This window comes from Rhinoraja longicauda, chromosome 40 (genome assembly GCF_053455715.1).
Source record: "Rhinoraja longicauda isolate Sanriku21f chromosome 40, sRhiLon1.1, whole genome shotgun sequence".
In the NCBI taxonomy this organism is placed as follows: domain Eukaryota; kingdom Metazoa; phylum Chordata; class Chondrichthyes; order Rajiformes; family Arhynchobatidae; genus Rhinoraja; species Rhinoraja longicauda.
The window spans coordinates 3192100-3215104 of NC_135992.1; the positions used below are offsets into that span (position 1 = coordinate 3192100).

The 23005-nt window shown below is 49.4% G+C and overlaps 1 protein-coding gene across 5 annotated transcripts in view; it reads left to right on the top strand.

The window, feature by feature from the left end:
• LOC144611439 (beta-1,4-mannosyl-glycoprotein 4-beta-N-acetylglucosaminyltransferase-like) overlaps positions 1-23005 on the top strand; it is an 85524-nt gene that overhangs the window by 23824 nt on the left and 38695 nt on the right. The window contains exon 1 of one of the 5 annotated variants that reach the window (XM_078430527.1): positions 20007-20352. The exons of 3 other annotated variants lie outside the window; for them this stretch is intronic. In XM_078430527.1, coding sequence (XP_078286653.1) covers positions 20327-20352 — 26 coding nt within the window. In that variant the 5' untranslated portion in view covers positions 20007-20326. Of the gene's footprint in view, positions 1-20006; positions 20353-21834; positions 21944-23005 lie in introns of those variants that run through there. One more of the 5 variants, XM_078430531.1, reaches the window with a different exon arrangement.

The following is a 23005-nucleotide window of genomic DNA, read 5'->3' on the forward strand; positions in this document are numbered from 1 at the left end:
TCCCCGTGTCTGACCTGGTGTTGCGAGGAACGTCTGCCACATCATGTGCGAATGATAGAGGATAGGAATTGCAGAACTCGACAACTGTACCGTTGTGGTATGTAGAGTGGTGGCTTTGAGAGGTTTCAATGATCCTAAAATTAATCAGAGCAATGTTGGAGTACAGAGCACAGAGACATCACCCAGGCCCCAGCTAACAACGGCCTGTTTCCTTTATCATCGTTACTTTTGTTGCATATCTTTCATTAATTTAATGTAATTCGAGTTTCACCGTACCTTAATTGGCACACGTGACAATAAACTGACCTTCGAACCTTTGAATTTGATCTATATCTCTCTCTATATCACCATCTATATCTCTCGTTTCCCTTCCCCCACCGACTCTCAGTCTGAAGAAGGGTCTCGACCCGAAACATCACCTATTCCTTTTCTCCAGATGTTGTCTGACCTGCTGAGTTACTCTAGATTTTGTGTCTACTTTGTTCAGGATAATTGTGCAGATCACGAAGGTACCGCCCCAAACAAGGGCATTGTTCAGTCAGCTTATAGGACAAATGGACAAGTTTCTGTGTCTGTGCTTGAAGTAAACAAGTCATCTGCTTCTGTTGGAATGTGTCTATCTGCGGTGTAAACCAGCATCTGCAGTTCCTTCTTACACAATTCTTGGAAGTGGATGATTTAAAGTAAACCGGTTAGTTACAATATGTTGTGCAAAAGATTAAGAGGATATGAGTCAAAAATCATCATGCGCAAGTAGTTGTTTTGTTTTTCATTGATTGAAAGATACATCGTGACAACAGATTCTTTGGCTCACCGAGTTCATGTCATAGAAACATAGAAAATAGGTGCAGGAGGAGGCCATTTGGCCCTTCGAGCCAGCGCCGCCATTCATTGTGATCATGGCTGATCATCCACAATCAGTAACCTGTGCCTGCCTTCTCCCCATATCCCTTGATTCCACTAGTCCCAAGAGCTCTATCTAACTTTATTTTTAAATCCATCCAGTGAATCGGCCTCCACTGCCTTCTGTGGCAGAGAATTCCACAAATTCACAACTCTGGGTGAAAAAGTTTCTTCTCACCACAGTTTAAATGGCCTCCCCTTTATTCTTAAACTGTGTGGCCCCTGGTTCTGGACTTCTCCAACATTGGGAACATTTTTCCTGCATCTATCAATCGCCTGCGTTATCCCACTTTCTCGTCCACTCCCCACGCACAGGGGGCAATTGTTACAGTGGCCAGTTAACCTACAAACCCGCACGTCTTTGGGACCTGGGAGGAAACCAGAGCACCGACGTGGCCACAGTTAGAATGTGCAAACTCCACACGGACAGCACCCGAGGTCACGATCGAACCTGCGTCGCTGTGAGGTAGCAGCTGCGGCATTGCACCTCCCTCGAGTTGTCTTTTAAAACTTGCTGTGATCGGGATTGTGGAAAGAAAATCCTGATTTTCAAATTGATATTTGGACAAGCATTTGCAAATGATTTGAGTGACTGAGGAAAAGGGACTTGTTTATACTTGATCGGTGGAATGGCTTCCCGCGGTATTGTCGTTCTACCAATTGCGTGTTGTTGGGGTCCAGACCTTTGTTTGTATCCAGAGCACTTTATCCAGTGTTTGTCCTTTTCAAACGTGTGATTTTTCTAAAGCGGTACTCTATAAAGTAATAAAAGGAGAAATATCTATAGCTATTATTTGTGGGCCCACAGAAGGTATTTGATTATCTGTGATGAAATTTTTCACTGTAGTAGAAACTCTTGGATTTGAGAAAAATGAATCATTGATCCAAGAAATTGGTTTTGTTGCTGCCTTCTGAGTGTGGATAATGGTATGTTTTAAAATTGGCAGGATGTGACTACTGTGATCAGTGGAGATTTGTGTTGCAGCGACGGCTCTTTGCTGCATTAATAATTGACTTGGATGATTCAGAAAGTTGTGCCTAAATTTGCCGTTGTTGAAGATGGACTGTATTTTAAGCACCACAGGAGGAAGCATTAAATTACAAGCACATAATAATTGAAAAACAGTGCAAACCTTGAATCTAAATCTTTGGAAAGAAAAGTGCATTTTAAATGGTGTAAAGAGGATTTGCATTTGTTCCAGGATTGCTTTGCATCTTTTTAAGCATCATGCAACTGCACAGAAAATAACCAAGAAGGCTGGACAAAGGTAAATGCAAGGAGGTAAATGCACAGTTGTTTACCCAGAGTAGGGGAATCAAGAACCAGAGGACATAGAGTTGGCTCCAGAGTTGGAATTAGTGGGTCATTTTCCCTCTAGGTTTAGAGTCTCCAACCCTGGTAACGAGGCTGTCACCTTATCTCATGATTTTTATAAACTTCTGCAAGGTCGACCCCTGTTCTAACTTGTCCACGCTCTCGTTACTAAAGCTTTCCAGTCCCAGCAACAGCCTTGTGAACCTTCTCTACAATCTCTCGAGCATAATTGCAACCTTCCCATGATGTAGAGGCCGGAATTGCACGAATTGTTGAAGTAAAATAAACATTAGGTATCCAAGCACTGATCCCTGAGGCACACAACTGGTCACAAATTTCCAATTGCCAAAACAACCCTCCACCATCAACTTGCCTCGGATCCCACGGGCTTTAATCTTTTAAACCGTCCTCCCGCGTGGGACCGTGTCACAAGCCTTGGAGAAGTCGGTGCAGACGACATCAACCAAAGTAGATTTTCTCATCTGTGAAAACTTCGATACAATCGGCCCCGATAGAACCGTACCAAACACCTTCAATTAATCCCTGCTTTTCCGAGTGCACTTTAATGCCACGTTGAACTTTTCCCAATATGTTCCCAGCCGCTGATGACAGACGGGCAGGCGTATGATTAGGAAAGAAATGCAGATGCTGGTTTGAATCGAAGGTAGGCACAAAACGTTGGAGTAACTCAGCGGGGCAGGCAGCACCTCCGGAGAGAAGGGATGGGTGACATTTCGGGTCGGGACCCTTCTTCGAAGGAATGGGTGACGTTTCGGGTCGAGACACTTTGAAGAAGGGTCTCGACCCGAAACATCACCCATTCCTTCTCTCCAGAGATGCTGCCTGTCCCGCTGAGTAACTCCAGCATTTTGTGTCTACCAGGCCTATGATTACCTGATTCATCTCTGCTTCCCTCCTTGTATAATTTGCTGTCAAGACAATAGACAATAGGTGCATGGAGGAGGCCATTCGGCCCTTCGAGCCTGTACACACCGCCATTCAATGTGATCATGGCTGATCATTCTCAATCAGTACCCCGTTCCTGCCTTCTCCCCATACCCCCTGACTCCGCTATCCTTAAGAGCTCTATCTAGCTCTCTCTTGAATGCATTCAGAAAATTGGCCTTCAGACACCTGATATCCCGCCTGGTGCCGGCGAAGATGTGGAAATCTGTCAGCACCCCCGGCGTTCTCCTTTGCTTTCTGCAGCAGCCGAGGGTCCTTCCCATCAGATCCCGAGGATTTATCCATCTTTTTAGGCTTCGCTATTATTACTTTGTAATGATATTGCGCTCCAGAACCTCAACATCTCCATTCCTGAATTCTTCGACTTTAATGTCCCTCTCAGTGAGTAAAGATGAGAACTAATCATAGAGTCATAGAGTGATACAGTGTGGAAACAGGCCCTTCGGCCCAACTCGCCCACAACAATGTCCCAGCTACCCTAGTCCCACTTGCCTGCACTTGGTCCATATCCCTCCAAACCTGTCCTATCCATGTACCTGTCCAACTGTTTCTTAAACGATGGGATAGTCCCAGCCTCAACTACCTCCTCTGGCAGCTTGTTCCATACACCCACCACCCTCTGTGTGAAAATGTTACCCCTCAGATTCCTATCAAATCTTTTCCCCCTTCACCTTGAATCTCTGTCTCTGGTCCTTGATTCCCCTACTCTGGGTAAAAGACTCTGTGCATCTACCCAATCTATTCCTCTCATGATTTTGTACACCTCTATAAGATCTCCCCTCATCCTCCTGCGCTCCATGGAATAGAGACCCAGCCTGCTCAACCTCACCCTGTAGCTCACACCCTCTAGTACTGGCGACATCCTCGTAAATCTTTTCTGAACCCTTTCAAGCTTGGAACCCTTTCACTGTTGGACTCTGGCAATACCCCATCCATGTTTTAAGTCTACAACTGCAGGAACACTTAATAATACATTTTATTTGTCATGTGTAGGTTGGCACAGGATCAACGGTACAATGAAATGTATTTGACAAGACAACGGGTCACCTCAGCAGTAATATTCCAAGGATAAATAAGATTTAAAAAATGTCATTAGTAAGGTAAAAAGACAATATTTAAAATAGGTGAAACGACAATATTAAAAATAATCAACATATATGATGTGAAATGTGTTTATGAGTTCAGAAGCCTGATGGCCTGATGGTAGAAACTGTTCTTAAGTCTGGTGGTACGCGCAGCCATACTCCTGTATCGTCTGCCTGACGGTAACAAGGAGAACAGCTTGCGTGCTGGGTGGCTGTGGTCCTTGATGATGCTGCGTGCCTTCTGCAGGCACCGCCGGTAGAAAATATCCTGAGTGGCCGGGAGACAGTTGCCAGTGATGTGCTGTGCCGTCTTCACCACTCTCTGCGGTGATTTGTGGCTGTGGGCAGAACAGTTCCCGTACAAGACTGTAATGCAGCCCGTCAGCAGGCTCTCGATGGTGCATCTGTAGAAGTTTGTGAGGATGCTGGCGTTCATGCCAAACTTCCTCAGTCTTCTCAGGAAAAAGAGCCGCTGGCGGGCCTTCTTTGTTATTGTGTCCGTGTGCAGTGTCCAGGAAAGGTCCTCAGTGATGTGCACACCGAGGAACTTAAAGCTGCTGACCCTTTCAGCCTCAGCATCACCGATGTGGATGGGGAGGTGTCCACTCCCCTGCTGTCTCCTGTAGTCCACGATCATCTCTTTAGTTTTGCTGACATTGAGAGAGAGGTTATTTTCCTGGCACCAGCTGTTTAGTGCCTTTACCTCCTCTCTGTAGGCCGTCTCATTGTTGTCTGTGATGAGGTCCAAGATGGTCGTGTCGTCAGAAAACTTTAGGATGCTGTTTGAGCTGTGCTTAGCAGTACAGTCGTGCGTGAACAGGGAGTACAGGAGAGGACTGAGCACACAGCCCTGTGGTGTGCCTGTGTTTAGGATCAGTGAGGAAGCAGTGTGGCTGCCAATTCTCACCACCTGGGGCCTGCCCGTCAGGAAATCGAATATCCATCCGCAGATGGAGGTCTCCAGTCCAAGATCGAGGAGCTTGGGGACGAGGTTTGAGGGAATAATAGTGTTGAATGCCGAGCTGTAGCCAATAAAGAGCATTCTCACATATGTATTTCCTTTGTCCAGGTGGGTGAGCGCAGTATGTATTGCCATGGTGATGGCATCGTCCATGGCCCTGTTTGGTCTATATGCAAACTGAAGAGGGTCCAAGGTGTCAGGGAGAGAGGAGCAGATGTGAGTTTTGACTAGTCGCTCGAAGCACTTCATGACGACTGATGTCAGTGTGACAGGACGGCAGTCATTTAAACAGGATGTTACTGGTTTCTGTGGAACAGGAGCGATGATGGATGCTTTGAAGGAGGTGGGAACCACAGACTGACTCAGAGAGAGGTTGACGATGTTGGTGAACACCTCTGCCAGTTGATCAGCACACACCCTGGAATACCATCCGGCCCTGGAGCTTTGCGGTCGTTGACCTTTTTGCCAGTCAGTTGTATCAAAGCAGTCCTGTAAGGCCTCGTCAACCTCATTGTTCCATTTATATATAACCCTGGAAACCGTTTTTTCCAGTTTTAGTTTCTGCCTGTATGCAGGCAGCAGGAGAATGGAGCAGTGTTACCAAAAGCAGGGCGAGGGACGGGCTTACAACAGTCTCTGAATGGGGCGTAACAATGGTCCCGGGTCTGCTCTCCCCTAGAGCGAAAAGTACTAGAAGTATTTTGGGAGAATTTTGGAAGTATTTTGGGAGAACCTTCTTCATATTGGCCCTGTTGACGTCTCCCAGAACAACGAACGCAGCCCCAGGATGGGAGTTCTCCAGCTCACTTACAATCCCGTACAGTTGGTCCAGGGCTAGAGATTTATCAGCCGTTGGGGGGATGTAAGGAGGACTGAACTGAACTCTCTGGGGAGGTAGAAAGGTCCAGCTTTAATGGTCAACAGCTCCAGAACCGGGGAGCAATGTACAGTTAAAACGCAGACATCCATGGCCCACGAAGAGTTAACCACTTACAGAGACTATTCTCCTCACTATCAAATCCCCAGGCAGGGGACTGGCAATAGTAACTATTGATTAGACCACTGCTGCTCTATATTTCCTTTATCATCCTCTCTCTGATCTACCACCAATATCTCTCTTTATTTACACTCTTCCGTCTCTTTATCGAATTCATCAATTCTTTTCTTAATTCCTCATATCTATCGTTCAATTATCCCCATCATTCCTTCGTGCAAGTCTTTAGTTTCTCGCTCTCCTTGAATATAGTTTAGAAACATAGAAAATAGGTGCAGGAGGAGGCCATTTGGCCCTTCGAGCCAGCACCGCCATTCGTTGTGATCATGGCTGATCATCCACAATCAGTAACCTATGCCTGCCTTCTCCCCATATCCCTTGATTCTGCTAGCCCCTAGAGCTCTATCTAACTCTCTTTTAAATTCATCCGGTGAATTGGCCTCCACTGCCCTCTGTGGCAGAGAATTCCACAAATTCACAACTCTCTGGGTGAAAAAGTTCCTTCTCACCACAGTTTTAAATGGCCTCCCCGTTATTCTTAGACTGTCTGGCCCCTGGTTCTGGACTCGCCCAACATTGGGAACATTTTTCCTACATCTAGCTTGTCCAGTCCTTTCGTAATTGTATACGTCTCTATAAGATCCCCTCTCATCCTTCTAAACTCCAGTGAATACAAGCCCAGTCTTTCCAATCTTTCCTCGTATGACAGTCCCGCCATCCCGGGGATTAACCTCGTGAACCTAGGCTGCACCGCCTCAATAGCAAGGACGTCCTTCCTCAAATTAGTTTGCTGCTCTTCAGTTACTATGAATATTACCACTGCAGGATGCTGTTTACCTTTCAGGTTTTTAACCATGAGCTCGCTCAGGAATGTGTACTCGGCTTCCCAAAGGAGAATTACAGCGAGTCCCATTTTCCTAGGCACTTCTGCACCGCGCTTTGGAAGGCCATTCTCTTCCTGAGTGTGCACACGTCTGTAAACAAGGTGTTTACGGAGCTGTTATGCAGCTGCAAGTACAAAGTACAAATTACATTGTTCCGTTTTGGTATATATGGCAATTAAACACTTGACGTTTAGAGTCGTAAAGCTGTACAGCGTGGAAATTAGGCCCTTCGGCCCACCTTGTCCAAGTTGACATAAAGGGCTAGTCCCATTTTCCTGCTTTTATCCCACATCCCTCTGAACCCGTCCTATCCAGACATGCGTCCAATTTCTTTTGAAACCGGTACTTGTATCCATTTTTACAGCGTCCTCTGGCATCTTATTCTTGATAAAGACTACCCTCTGAGTGGAAATAGTCGCTCCTGAGTTCCCTCTTAAATCTCTCCCCTCTCACCTAAAACGTAGGTCCTCCGGTTTTACCTGGGAAAAAGACTGATAGTAACCCACTCTGTTTCCGTTTCTAGTTTAGGGGCGATTCCACAAATGCCATGAATCTGACGCTCTTTAGTTCAACTAGAGGGATCGAGTAGAGGGATGTGCGGGGATCGCTGATCGCTGGTCGACACGAACTCGGTGGGCCGAAGGGTCAGATTCCGCGCTGTATCTCTAAACTGAGCTAAACTAAACTCAACCATTTGTATTTTTCATAAAATTCTTTAGCTGAGTCCTGCAGTGAGTGCTAATTAGAGTCATAGTCATAGTATGATACAGCGCGGAAACAGGCCCTTCGGCCCAACTTGCCCACACTGGCCAACATGTCCCAGCTACACTAGTCCCACCTGCCAACATTTGGTTCATATCCCTCCAAACCTGTCCTATCCATGTGCCTGTCTATCTGCTTCTTAAATGTTGGGATAGTCCCTGCCTCAACTACCTCCTCTGGCAGCTTGTTCCATACACATGTGAAAACATTACCCCTCATTCCTATTAAATCTTTTCCCCACCTTAAACCTGTGTCCTCTGCTCCTCGTTTCATCTACTCTGGGCAAGAAACTCTGCATTTACCCAATCTATTCCTCTCATGATCTTATACACCTCTATAAGATCACCCCTCGTCCTCCTGCACTCCAGGGAATAGAGCCCCAGCCTACTCAACACCTTAGCCTATAGCTCAGACCCTCTAGTCCTGGCAACATCTTCGTAAATCTTTTCTCTACCCTTTCCAGCTTGACAAGACATTTCCTATAACACAGTGCCCAGAGTGGAACACAATACTCTAAAGGTGGCCCCACCAACGTCTTACACAACAACGACATGACCTCCCAACCTCTATACTCTTTACTCTGACTCAAAAACGGCAATGTGCCAAAAGCCTTTTTGAGCACCCAAACTCCCTGCGACTCCCCCTTCAGGGAACTATGCACCTGCGTTCTCTACAACACTCCCCAGAGCCCTACCATTCACTGTGTGGCTCCTGCCCATGTTAGACTTCCTCAAAATGTGACACCTTTCATTACTGCATCAATTACTGCAACAAATTCCCCAAATAAATGTTTTTAAATAATCAAGAGCTTAAAGTCAGGTCAAACCAACTTACTGATTGTGACAACACCTGTTCCCAATTACTTCAAGGTCACAGATATTTCCTGATCTTGGCTGGCCATGCTTCACGTGTCTCCTGTGGAATGAGCTCTCTGACGTAGGGATGTCTTGGCCGGTTTGTATTTTGTCAAACACTAGGCTGGTGCTAACAATCAGGCACAAGCTTGCACTCTCTCTTTCTCTCCTCTTTTGATCTCCCCCATGAGCCCAAGTTTCATTCACTTGATAGCACTTCACATTCCACCAAATGCACCCAATGCGTGTTTATTTGTTCCTTTAAGCAGTGTTGGGTGTTGGCCTGGCCACCACCCAACAAATCCAACATACTATACATTTGGTCAACAAACAAGGCAGCACAGTGACGCAGCTGGTAGATCGATCCTGACCTCAGGTGCTGCTTGAGTGCAGTTTGCACGTTCCCCTTGTGACCGCGTGGGTGTCCTCCGGGTGTAGGAAAGAAAACTGCAGGTGCTGGTTTAAATCGAAGGTAGACTCAAAATGCTGGAGTAATTCAGCGGGTCAGGCAGCATCTCTGGAGAGAAGGAATGGATGACGTTTCTGGTCGAGACCCGTCTCCAGCTTTTTGTGTCAGTCTCCGGTTTAAACCAGCATCTGCGGTTCCTTCTTACAGAGACGTGAGGTATTTAAAGTGGGAGGGGAAGCCAGGTACATTGGCAGGGAATGTAGATCACTCCGTCACCCACCAGGAAGCCTCATCATTTTTAAATGCCAATGGAAATTGGAATATGATTAAAGGTGTGTTTAAGCGATGTCTTTTGCGCGTCAAACGCTTCAGAATTTGAGCGATCTCCTTGCGAACTGCAGGGCAACCTCACGCTCCTTTTGGATTTGCCTGTGAAAATCGTCTTCTCTCGTGGTCGACAAGTTTTAACATGAAGCGTGTCGACTCTTGAGCAAGTGAGTAAAGAGCTGCTACTTGTTTATTGGAAAGGGCTTAAATATGAATCCTATCTTTCACACGTATAGAATGTGATAAACTTGCAGGGCCCCTCGTGCCTTGCCAAGAAGCGTCTCCAACAAGTCGTGTGGGAATCCCACCCACCCATCTTTTCTATTCTTTGGATTATGCAATAGAGTTTTCACTGTGGGAATTAACAGTGCATTCTTAGTTTTTCAGTTATTTGCAAAGGTTGCGAAGGACGAGAAGTACCAGCATGGCATTTTGTTTTACCCCCACATCTTTCAAGTTTATTTTATTTCCATTTACTTCCTTCAGAATTGAAACTACTGGAAACATCCTCTCCACGTCCACTCTACCTATGTCCTTCAATATCCGGTAGGTTTCAATGAGGTCTCTCTCCTTCTAAGTTTCAGCGAGTACTGGCCCAGCCCCTTCAAACTCTCCTCAATATGTTAACCTACTCATCCCCGAGATCATTTTAGTTTCGTCCCTCCCTCATCTTAGGTCTCCGACTAGTTTCACTGTCCTCCTGGTTTAAATTTTACTGATTGGGTGCCTTGTTGTCTCCTTCCCCTGGGCTAACAATGAACCATTCTACATTTTCCCTGATCATCGTCTGCTTTGATCTGTGTTTTCACATCTTACCCTTCCATATCAATATGTCTCCCTCTCCCCTGACTCTCAGTCCGAAGAAGGGTCTTGACCCAAAACGTCACCCATTCCTTGTCTCCGGAGATGCTGTCTGACCCGCTGAGTTACTCCAACATTTTGTGTCTATCTTTGGTATAAACCAGCATCTGCAGTTCCTTCCTATACATCCACAACCTGTTTGACTGAGTATCTGGACGTCCTTTTGGTTCCTGCCAGCCCTTTGTTAGGGTTCCCACTGGATCTCTCTCCCTTTTCTCACGAGCTCTACCTTCAACTCATCAAATGTACTCCCCCCCCACCCCCCCTCCCCCACTTGCTGGTGACGCTGAACTTTCCCTCAACATTCAGCCACAGGCAGGCACGTCGAAAGTAATCGCTTTTTCTCCTCCCAAGCCCATTTTGTTTTTTGTAACTCTGAAAACCATTAAACGTTCGGTCATTAGTAGTTGGAAGGAACTGCAGATGCTGGTTTAAACCGAAGATAGACACAAAAAGCTGGAGTAACTCAGCGGGACAGACAGCATCTCTGGAGAAAGGGAATGGGTGACGTTTCGGGTCTGAGGAAGGGTCTCGACCCGAAACGTCACCGTTTCCTTCTCTCCAGAGATGCTGCCTGACCCGCAGTGTTGCTATAGCTTTTTGTGTCTATCTTTGGTCATTAGTGTGGTGTTATTGCAATGTGCCTTTAAGACTACACAGGTCTTTTGGTAGAGGGGTCATCAGAGGGCGACAGAGAGGGAGAAGCCCGGCGGGAGCAGATGTGCGGTTGAATAAACACTCACGTAAAAACACAGTCGGACTCACTGTATCTTTTTAAAGAACACAACAATTAGTAGTCCTTGTTGTTCAACCCGTGTTCTCTCTCTGCGATTAAGCAGCAGTGTCGTGCGTACCATGGGTGTCGATTTAACCTTCACCTTTAAGTGAACATTATCGTCGTTTAAACCTGTGAGCTTCCTTGGCTCTGCCAACATGTTCCAAAATGTGTGATAGCCTTCATTCCTCTTTAAGGCAGCCAATTCATTTACAATCATCTGCTTCTCTTAAGGCTGATATTCTGTATGTGTAGCCTGATCTCCCCATTGTCTTTATTGCTGTCTTAATCGGGCCTCTGGGATGCATCCTCATCCATGGAGAGAGATGGCTTGTAATCCTTATTATGTTCAAATCTATATGTTTCTTCGAGATTTCTGCAGTCAATATCCTCTCCATCCCCGGTTTTCTCTCCCTAACACCCCTGCCCCCACTCCTCTCCCCCCCCCCCCCCCTCACCTAGGGCGGTACAATTGGCACAGCTGATAGAGCTGCAGCCTCAGCACCAAATACCCCGGTTCAATCCTGACCTCGGGTGCTGTCTGTGACCGCGTGGGTTACCTCCGCTCACTCTCCGCTTTCCAAAGACGTACTGTTTTGGTGGTTAATTGGCCTCTGTAAAAATTGCCACAAGTGTGTAAGTGGTGGATGAGAAAGTGGGATAACGTAGAACTGGAGTGTGAATGGGTGGTCGATGGGCAGCGCGGACCCGGTGTGGTGAAGGACCTGTTCCCACAGTTTATCTCTAAACTAAAACTTAACATTAAACCTCTCTGCATCTGGTTTCCCCCACCTCTGTGCGTCTGGATCCCCCTCCCCCCTACCACTGTGCGTCTGCTTCCCCCTCCCCTCCACCTCTGTGTATCTGGTCCCCCCCCCCAACTCTGTGCATCTGGTTCCCCCCTCCCACCTCTGTGCGTCTAGATCCCCCCACCTCTGCGTATCTGGTGTCCCCCCCCCACACCTCTGTGCGTCTGGTTCCCTCTTCCCCCCCCACACCACCACTGTGCGTCTGCTTCCCCCTCCCCCCCCCCCACCACCACTGTGCGTCTGTTTCCCCCTCCCCCCCACCACTGTGTGTCTGCTTCCCCCTCCCCTCCACCTATGTGCGTCTGCTTCCCCCTCCCCACCACCACTGTGCGTCTGCTTCCCCCTTCCCCCCCACCACTGTGCGTCTGCTTCCCCCTCCCCTCCACCTCTGTGCTTCTGGTTCCCTCTTCCCACCCCCCCACCACCACTGTGCGTCTGCTTCCCTCTTCCCCTCCCCCACCACTGTGCATCTACTTCCCCCTCCCCTCCACCTCTGTGCGTCTGGTTCCCTCTTCCCACCCACCCCCACCACTGCGTCTGCTTCCCCCTCCCCTCCACCTATGTCATAGAGTCCTACAGCACAGAAAGAGGCCCTTCGGCCCATCGTGTCCGCGCCGCCCGTTACCAAACACAATCTTGTACACCTCGATCATGTCCCCTCTCAGCCTTCTCTGCTCCAGGGAAAACAACCCCAGTCTGCTCAGTCTCTCCTCATAGCCGAGGCCCTTCATCCCTGGCAGCATCCTGGTGAATCTCCTCTGCACCCTCCCAAAGCTATCACATCCTTTCTATAATGTGGTGACCAGAACTGTACACAATACTCCAGCTGCGGCCTCACCAGTGTTCTGTACAATTCCATCATTACCCCCCTACTTTTATATTCGATGCCCCGGTTAATGAAGGCCAGTAACCCATATGCCTTTTTGACCACCCTGTCCACCTGTCCTGCTGCCTTCAAGGACTTGTGTACCTGTACTCCAAGGTCCCTCTGTACCCCTATCTTCCCTAGGATCCTTCCATTCATGGTGTACTCCCTCTCCAAGTTATTTCTGCCAAAGTGCAACACCTCGCACTTTTCAGGATTAAATTCCATCTGCCACTGCTCCGCCCATCTGACCATCTCATCTATATCTTCCTGCAGCTCCAGTCACAGAAGCAACCTTCTACCATCACCCTCTGCTTTCTGTCACTAAGCCAGTTTTTTATCCATTTTGCTAAGGTGCCCTGGATCCCATGGGCTCTTACCTTCTTGACTAGTCTCCTTTGTGGGACCTTGTCAAAAGCCTTACTGAAATCCATGTATACCACATCCACTGCACTACCCCCATCTACCTCCTTGGTCACCCCTTCAAAAAATTCAATCAAGTTAGTCAGACACGACCTTCGATTAACAAAGCCATGTTGACTATCCTTAATTAACCCTCGATCCTCCAAGTGAAGACTGATTCTGTCCCTCAGAATCTTTTCTAGCAGCTTCCCCACCACCGATGTCAGACTCACCGGTCTGTAGTTCCCAGGTTTATCCCTACTGCCCTTTTTAAATAATGGCACCACATTAGCTATCCTCCAGTCCTCTGGTACATCCCCTGTTGCAAGAGAGGCTCTGAAATTTTGTGCCAGAGCCCCCGCAATCTCCTCCCTTGCCTCTCTCAGCATCCTGGGATACATCTCGTCAGGGCCCGGAGACTTATCCACTTTTAAGCCTGCCAGAGCCTCTAGCACCGCATCCCTGTCAATAGCAATATGCTCAAGAACATCACAACCCTCCTGCTCCATTTCTAAGTCCGCATCGCCCTCCTCCCTCGTAAAAACAGATGCAAAAAATTCATTTAAAACATCTCCTACATCCTCTGGCTCCACACACAGCTTTCCACTATGGTCCCTGATGGGCCCCACTCTTTCCCTCGTTATCCTCTTACCCTTGATATACTTATAGAACACTTTGGGATTTTCTTTTATTTTGCCCGCTAGTGCTATCTCATGGCCCCCTTTTGCTCTCCTAATTTCTTTTTTAAGAACCGCCCTACACCTTCTGTATTCCTCTAATGATGCCTGTGCCTTAAGTTCTTTATGCCTTCCAAAAGCCCCCCTTTTTATTCGAATCAATCCTACTATATCGTTCGACATCCAAGGTTCTTTGGACTTGTTTGTCCCACCCTTGAACTTTAGGGGAACATGCTTCCTCTGTACTTTTACAATTATTCCTTTGAATAACTCCCACTGTTCTGATGCGGTCCTCCCCACGAGAAGCTGATCCCAGTCCACCAGGGCCAACTTCTGCCTTATCAGATTAAAATCGGCCTTGCCCCAATTTAGAAATTTTCCCTCTGGTCCCTCTTTATCCTTTTCCATTACCACCTTAAATATCACTGAATTGAGATCACTGTCACCAAAGTGCTCTGCTACTGACACTTCAGCCACCTGTCCGGCCTCATTTCCCAAGATTAAGTCCAATACCGCCCCCTCCCTTGTTGGACTTTCAACATATTGGCTCAAAAAGCCCTCCTGAATGACCCTTAGGAACTCTGCACCCTCTGGGCCCTTGACACTTTGGCTATCCCAATCAATATTCGGGAAGTTAAAATCCCCTACTATTACTACCCTGTTGTTTTCACACACCCCCGAGATTTGCCTACAAATATGTTCTTCTATTTCCGTCTGACTGTTTGGGGGTCTGTAGTATACACCCAGTAAGGTGCATGCCCCTTTTTTATTTCTCAATTCCACCCAAATAGCCTCATTTGAGGAACCCGCTAATATGTCATCCCTTCTTACAGCAGAAATAGATTCTTTGATTAATACTGCAACACCCCCTCCCCTTTTTCCCTGCTCTCTGTCTCTCCTGAGGATTCTATATCCTGGAATATTGAGCTGCCAGTCCTGCCCTTCCTTCAACCATGTTTCCGTAATGGCAACAATGTCGTACTCCCATGTGTTCAGTAACACCTTCAATTCATCCCCCTTGCTTCCAATACTCCTTGCATTAAAATAAATGCCGTTCAGACTTGCCCTACCCCATTGTGCTGGGGCATTCTTGTTCTGCCTCCCAATCTGACCATTTTTTTCCTCTATATTTACCTTCTCCTCACCCCCTATACTAGCTCCATGCTGTATCCCAACCCCCTGCCAAATTAGTTTAAACCTTCCCCAACAGTGCTAGCAAACCTCCCCGCCAGGATATTGGTCCCCCTATGTGCGTCTGCTTCCCCCAGTAATTGGGGTATTACCTGGACTGTACTTTGAGAGAGGGCTCAAAGTACTCCACTGCTTCATAACACCTGCAACGATTTATACTGTTCATGTTACAATGGTTATATTTGGATTTTTCATTTTTACAGTAACTCGCCAGTAACCCACTTTCCTTTGAAATCTTTGCTTGATGTCTCTCTGCCGGAGTTGCCGCTCTCCGCCTGACTGCTGATGACGTGTCTACTTTTGCATGTCATCCATTTCTTCATTTGCTTTGTAAATGGCTGTGATAACATCACTCATTAAATTAATGTTGCTGTACTCAGCCTGGTGTTTACAAACACCGTTGTTTTTTTTTGCTTCAGCTGCCTTTGCCTTGCAATCTAAAAGTTCCCCTAATCTGGGGCGGCACGGTGGCGCAGCGGTAAAGTTACTACCTTACAGCGTCCGAGACCCGGATTCGATCCTGACTTTGGGTGCTGTCTGTACAGCTTTTGTACAATCTCTGCGTGGGTTTTCTCCAGGTGCTCCGGTTTCCTCCCACACTCCAAAGATAAAAATGTCCCCAGTGTGTAGGATCGTGCAAGTGTACGCGGTAATCACTGGTCGGCGCGGACTCGATGGGCCGAAGAGCCTGTTTCCACGCTATTTCTTTAAGCTAGACTAAGCTAAACTGGTTACTCTCTCTTCTAATTTGACTTTTAAGTAACTTTTAATTTCCCAGTCAAATTCGAAGAGAGAGTAACCAGTTGGCCCAAAGTGTGTTGGCCCAAAGTCCCCATCACCCTTTTGCATGTTAAGTATTGTAAACTTGTGCATTTTGCATATGATTTCCAGAATTTCTTGCACCAGAAGTATTCACTCTTGCCATTTTCCAACATGGAGAATCAGTTTCGGAGTGAGACGCTCTCTGTTTCCCCTGCCTTCTTCCCCTCAGCCTGGTAGTGACTCTCGCTGTCGTTTATTGAAATGCAGGGTGCTATTCAGGTATTGTTCCCGATGTATGCAGATACATCATCGTGCCTCCAAGTTCTGAAACCAGGGCCAGAGCCGGTAGAAAGGTCCTGACCCGAGACTTCACCTATTCCTTTGCTGCCTGACCCACTCGGTTGCTCCAGTACTTTGTGTCTACCTAAAGCCGGCAAACTGGAGGCATCTCTCACAGATGTAGTCGTCCACTTCTGCTTGCAGCAACTAGGAGGAACAGCATTTCGTATTTTGTGTGGGCTTGTGAGATGCAACTCTCTGCATCAACGTCTATATCTCGCGTTTCCCTTTCCCGTGACTTTCAGTCTGAAGAAGGGTCTCGACCCGAAATGTCACCCGTTCCTTTCCTCCAGAGATGCTGCCTGTCCCGCTGAGTTACTCCAGCATTTTGTGTCTACCTTCGGTTTAATCCAGTATCTGCAGTTCCTTCCTACACATTTCGTCGACTTGCAAGTCGTGTTTCACTCTTATTGAGCTCGCCTCCCATTCTTTCGAAGGGACTCTTTCTAGATTAATGTAATCCAATCTGTTCCCAATTTATGGAGGCTATAAAATGTGGGACAAATAAAAACTCGCCAACCAACCTTCCTTCACATTTATACCATACTAGACCAAGTGGACCCGTTGGGCCCAAACCTCTCCTGCATTGGTGCAGCACCCTCTTCCACCCCTTCCCCCCCTTCCCTTCCCCTCCCTCCCTTCCCCCTCCCCCTTCACCTTCCCTTCCCCTTCCCCTCCCCCTTTCCCCTCCCCCTTTCCCCTCCCCCCTTCCCCTCCCCCCTCCCCTTCCCCTCCCCCTTCCCCCTCCTCCCATCCCCCTCCTCCCATCCCCTCCCCCCCACTACATCTCCCTCAACCCCCTTATCCCCCCTCCCTCCCTTATCCTCCCCCCTCCCTCCCTTCCCCTCCCTCCCTAGGAGATAGATTTAAACTTTAAATCCCCTCCCCTTCCCTTTCCCCCTTCCCCTCCCCCCCTCCCCCTTCCCCTCCCCCTCCCCCTTCCCCTCCCCTCCCCCTCCCCCTTCCCCTCCCCCCTCCCCTTCCCCTCCCCCTTCCCCTCCCCCCTCCCCTTCCCCTCCCCCTTCCCCTCCCCCCTTCCCCTCCCCCCTTCCCCTCCCCCCTTCCCCTCCCCCCTTCCCCTCCCCCTTCCCCTCCCCCCTTCCCCTCCCCCTTCCACTCCCCCCTTCCCTTCCCCTCTTCCCCTCCCCCTTCCTCCCTCCCCCTTCCCCTCCCCCCTCCCCTCCCCCCTCCCCTCCCCCCTTCCCCTCCCCCTTCCCCTCCCCCTTCCCCTCCCCCTTCCCCTCCCCCCTTCCCCTTCCCCTCCCCCTTCCCCTCCCCTCCCCCTCCCCCCCACTACATCTCCCTCAACCCCCTTATCCCCCCTCCCTCCCTTATCCTCCCCCCTCCCTCCCTTCCCCCTCCCTCCCTAGGAGATAGATTTAAGCTTTAAATCCCCTCCCCTTCCCTTTCCCCCTTCCCCTCCCCCTCCCCCTTCCCCTTCCCCTCCCCCTCCCCTTCCCCTTCTCCTCCCCCTCCCCCTTCCCCTCCCCCTCCCCTTCCCCTCCCCCCTTCCCTTCCCCTCTTCCCTTCCCCTTCCCCTCCTCCCTTCCCCTCCCCCCTTCCCCTCCCCCTTCCCCTCCCCCTTCCCCTCCCCTTCCCCTCCCCCCTTCCCCTCCCCCTTCCCCTCCCCCCTTCCCCTCCCCCCTTCCCCTCCCCCCTTCCCCTCCCCCCTTCCCCTCCCCCCTTCCCCTTCCCCTTCCCCTCCCCCTTCCCCTCCCCCTTCCCCTCCCCCTTCCCCTCCCCTTCCCCTCCTCCTTCCCCTCCTTCCCCTCCCCCTTCCCCTCCCCCTTCCCCTCCCCCTTCCCCTCCCCCTTCCCCTTCCCCTTCCCTTCCCCTCTCCCTTCCCCTTCCCTTTCCCTCCCCCCTTCCCCTTCCCTCCCCCTTCCCTTCCCCTTCCCCTCCCCCCTTCCCCTCCCCCCTTCCCCTCCCCCCTTCCCCTCCCCCTTCCCATCCCCCCTTCCCCCTCCTCCCATCCCCTCCCCCTCCCCCACTACATCTCCCTCAACCCCCTTATCCCCCCTCCCTTATCCTCCCCCCTCCCTCCCTTCCCCCTCCCTCCCTAGGAGATAGATTTAAACTTTAAATCCCTCCCCTTCCCCTCCCCCTCCCCCTTCCCCCTCCCCTCCCCCCTTCCCTTCCCCCCTTCCCTTCCCCCTTCCCTTCCCCCCTTCCCTCCCCCCTTCCCCTCCCCCCTTCCCCTCCCCCCTTCCCCTCCCCCCTTCCCCTCCCCCCTTCCCCTCCCCCCTTCCCCTCCCCCCTTCCCCTCCCCCCTTCCCCTCCCCCCTTCCCCTCCCCCCTTCCCCTCCCCCCTTCCCCTCCCCCCTTCCCCTCCCCCCTTCCCCTCCCTCCTTCCCCTCCCCCCTTCCCCTCCCCCCTTCCCCTCCCCCTTTCCCCTTCCCCCCCCCCCTTCCGGAACAAACAAACAAACAAACTTTAGTTTTAGTATATAGATTGTCCAACCAAATGGCTATGTTAAGCAGATTTTACAGATCCTCGTCACTGAAGACCCCTCGTTCACCAAATCCCATTCCAGACTGCTGGCACTCCAAGGTCTGTTCAAAGCCCCCTGCAGCTTCTGTTAAACAGGGATAAATAGTTTCTATTACAAAAGCTATCCCACAGAAGAAGATTTAAAGATTTCAAGATAGTGAGAAGAACGATTAGAGTAGAGAAAACTCTGGTGTTGGAGGCAGGAGAGGGAGCTGGGCTGTTTAGTTTAGTTTAGAGATACGGCGCGGAAACAGGCCCTTTCGCCCACCGGGTCCGCGCCGATCAGCGATCCCCGCACATTAACACTATCCTACACCCACTAGAGACAATTTGTACATTTACCAAGCCAATTAACCTACATACGTCTTTGGAGTGTGGGAGGAAACCGAAGATCTCGGAGAAAACCCACGCAGGTCACGGGGAGAAGGTGCAAACCCCGTACAGACAGCACCCATAGTCGGGATGGAACCCGGGTCTCCGGCGCTGCATTCGCTGTAAGGCAGCAACTCTACCGCTGCACCACCCTGCTGTTGGGAGAGTCCAAAGCATTAGCGCCTGGCTTCATGGGACTGAAGCTTTTGTGTGCAGCAGGTTCTTGAGAGAGGTGGAAGGATGATTTGTCTTATTGTTAGACCCATTCTTATTCTAGGAGGGTAGCGTTTGCCTGATACAGGATTTGTTTCAATGACCCCCTCGTTGAGCTGCCAAGTCTGCTGTGTCGAACAAACACTCTTGCTATATTTAGTATTTTTACAGCTTGCCTATATGGTTTGAATTTGGCCGTAATATCCATGTGCCTTCCCTCTCAATCTTTTGTTTCTTGTGCTGTTTTTCATGCTTTCTGCCTGTCATTTGCCGATGGGAAAATAAGATGCAACATAGGGGTTTTATTAATATGCAAAGCTGTTTCTTCCGCTACGATTAACATCTGGGGCCAATTTCTCAGACTTGGATTCTTCATAATCTGTCTGTTCTGCAGTCAACCTCGTGAAAGCGGACTGTCCTACTTGTCTGAAGAAGGGTCTTGACCCGAAACGTCACCCATTCCTTCTCTCCTGAGATGCTGCCTGACCTGCTGAGTTACTCCAGCATTTTGTGAATAAATACCTTCGATTTGTACCACCATCTGCAGTTATTTTCTTATTCTCCTTGTCGGTAGTTTGCTCGCCAGTTATTGCATCTCCAGTGGCACTATTCCAGTTATTGCATCTCCAGTGGCACTACTCCAGTTATTGCATCTCCAGTGAAGCATTACATCCATGGCAGGTCGGACTCGTGCAGGTCGAAACGCACGAGTCCGACCTGCCACAGATCTAATGCTCCACTAACCCAATGCACCCTGCAGAGCTGCAGTGGACGAGGCACCAGGGCAGCTGGGGTCGGCTGTGTGAAGCGTCGAGAAGCGGGGAGGAAGGAGCAATGTGATTAGAGGCTGGTTCATGACAGCTGCCAACTGTGTGTAGGAGAGCAGAACTGGAGAGGAATTGTGTGGCTGCATACAGTGGGTGTGGCAGAGCTCGGTAGAGACTGATTATGGTTCTGAACAGGGACGGGGAAGCCACAGTGGAGGAGTTAAGCGTGATTCCCTTGGTGTGGAAAGAAATCGATTTCTTTTGAAAAACTGCGGTTTGTTTAGAGGTCGCCAAGTCTCTACACCGTCCAGTGCCTTGTGGAGAGCGAGGGGGGATCCAGGAAATGTGCGCGGATCACGGGAGCAGCAAGTGAGTTTGAATAGCGTGTTGGATTGGAGCACAGGTATGGTGGAGGTGCAGTTTGAAGCTCTTTCTGTCGTGCCGGCAGGTGCGCGGGTGCAGGTGCTGAGGAGTGCGGGGCGGCCGATGTGATAACGGAGGCTGGAGGAGGAACAGGCTGAAGCTCGCCGTGAAGCAGGCTGCAACAGGTGGGGCCGCTGAACTATAAAGGAGCTCCGAGGGAGGCAGCATGGACAGCTGTCAACAGGGGCTGTGCGATGTGGAGCTGGCTCTCAGGCCATGCCCTGTCGAGACCAGCATCACAGCCCGGCATCAATTCAGTCTGAGGAAGGGTCTCGACCCGAAATGTCACCCATTCCTTCTCTCCCGAGATGCTGCCTGACCCGCTGAGTTACTCCAGCATGTTGTGAATAAATCAATTTGTACCAGCATCTGCAGTTATTTTCTTATACCGGCATCAATTCAGTTGCACTAGCAAGGTCTGTAACTGGACAAGAAGGATTTAAAGGCAATTTACTTCACGGCATCTGGACTCTGCAATTTCCATCTTTTATCTGCTCGTTTTTCGTTTAAAAGCAAGTTTCTTTCTGCCGGTGTTTCTTCACTTGTAGCCCCTCAAATCTTAACACGACTTTAACTTGTGTTTTGCCGGCGCCCGAGAAGAATAATTTTCCTCACTCAAATGGCGGCTGCCAGCCGTGGGCCAGGGCCTGCCCCTCCTGCTGTGCACGCCCTCCATTCGGAGACATCGCTCCCCTTCCATTCAGCCACAGTCTCTTGTGTGAGTGAGCGAGTGAGTGAGTGAGTCACTCCATGCACACTGTGCTCTTGTTTGGGGTTGACTTTCCCCGGGGTGTCTGGTCGCACTGAATGAATTGGAGCAGCGGCGAGAGGTGTAACTCAAGGATGGTGAGAGAGACCATGTGAAAGAGGGCATTGTGCACGCGGAGGCACTGGGTACGGTTGGAAAGCCAATAGTCATTGGAGGCTGTGAAGAAACAATGGTCATTTTGTTTTGCTTGAAAATGAAAGCTTCCTGTGCTCAGCTACTTAATTATTCATTGCCTGCTCATTTACTGGGATCCTTATTGACCCATTAAATGTCAGAAAGCTCGGTTACAGGTTGAGCTATGGACGATGGACAGACTGTGAGCTAAAGTATTTATTTCACAAAATGCTGGAGTAACTCAGCGGGTCAGGCAGCATCTCAGGAGAGAAGGAATGGGTGACGTTTCGGGTCGAGACCCTTCTTCAGACTGATGAGCGAAAAGCAGTCCAGTCCATCTCTCGCTCCACAGTGACAGCTTCTTACGCAGTCCGTCAGGATCAAGGCTGACTTGCACCCATTCCAGTTTTGTAGACAATAGGAGCAGGAGTAGGCCATTCGGCCCTTTGAGCCAGCACCGCCATTCACCGTGATCATGGCTGATCATGCACAATATCAGTACCTAGGCTTTGAGGTGGCTTCTGAGGCCAAAATGGGAACTTTAAACTCTTCCAACCATCTGGCAGGCGCTTGCAGCGGCCTGGAGTTGTAGACGGTGAATTCCATCGCCATTGCCCATAGAGTGTGGAACTGTAATAAGAAGCAAGTAGTGAGGTAGGTGCATGTGGTAGGGTCTGAAGAAGGGGCTCTGCCTGAAACGTCACCAATTCCTTTTCTCCAGAGATGCTGCCTGACCCTCTGAGTTACTCCATCTTCTCTTGTAGTAGAAGGCAGAACGTAGTAGATTGTATACACTGGAATTTAGAAGGATGAGAGGGGATCTTATAGAAACATATAAAATTATTAAGGGATTGGACACGCTAGAGGCAGGTAACATGTTCCCAATGTTGGGGGAGTCCCGAACCAGGGGCCACAGTTTAAGAATAAGGGGTAGGCCATTTAGAACGGAGATGAGGAAGAACTTTTTCACTCAGAGAGTTGTGAAGCTGTAGAATTCTCTGCCTTGGAAGGCAGTGGAGGCCAATTCTCTGGATGCTTTCAAGAGAGAGTTAGATAGAGCTCTTAATGGTAGCGGAGTCAGGGGGTATGGGGAGAAGGCAGGAACGGGGTACTGATTGAGAATAATCAGCCATGATCACGGTGAAGGGCTCGAAGGGCCGACTGGCCTACTCCTGCACCTATTGTCTATTGTCTATAATGCAGTTGTACAACGTCAGGTCCCAGAAACAACATGGAGATGAAAGACCAGTTAATCAAAGTTACTCATATTGGCTGAGTAGTTATCCAGGATTGAGGGACAGCTCTTTCCACACCACCTCGCCTTCTTGAATTGGTGCCTTGTTTAGAACGCAAGGCGCTGGAGTAACTCAGCAAATCAGGCAACATCTCTGGAGGACATGAAGAGGCAACGTTTCAGGTTGGGGCACTTCTTCAGACTCTGAGACTTTTTTGTTTGAGTTTGTAGAAGTCTCCTGACCAAAAATATTGCCCATCCATGACCTCCAGAGATACTGCCTCACCTGCTGAGTTACGCCAGCACTTTGTGTTCCGCCCAAGATTCCAGCATCTGCAGTTCCTTGTGCCTACCGTAATGATTGATAGTTGGCTAAAAATGAAGAAGGTTTTGAGCTCAAATTCACTTTTGTAATTTTCAAAATTAAGTCACATTTGCTAATCTAAGCTAAAATATGTTTTCCTGCCCTCTTCTCCCCCCCC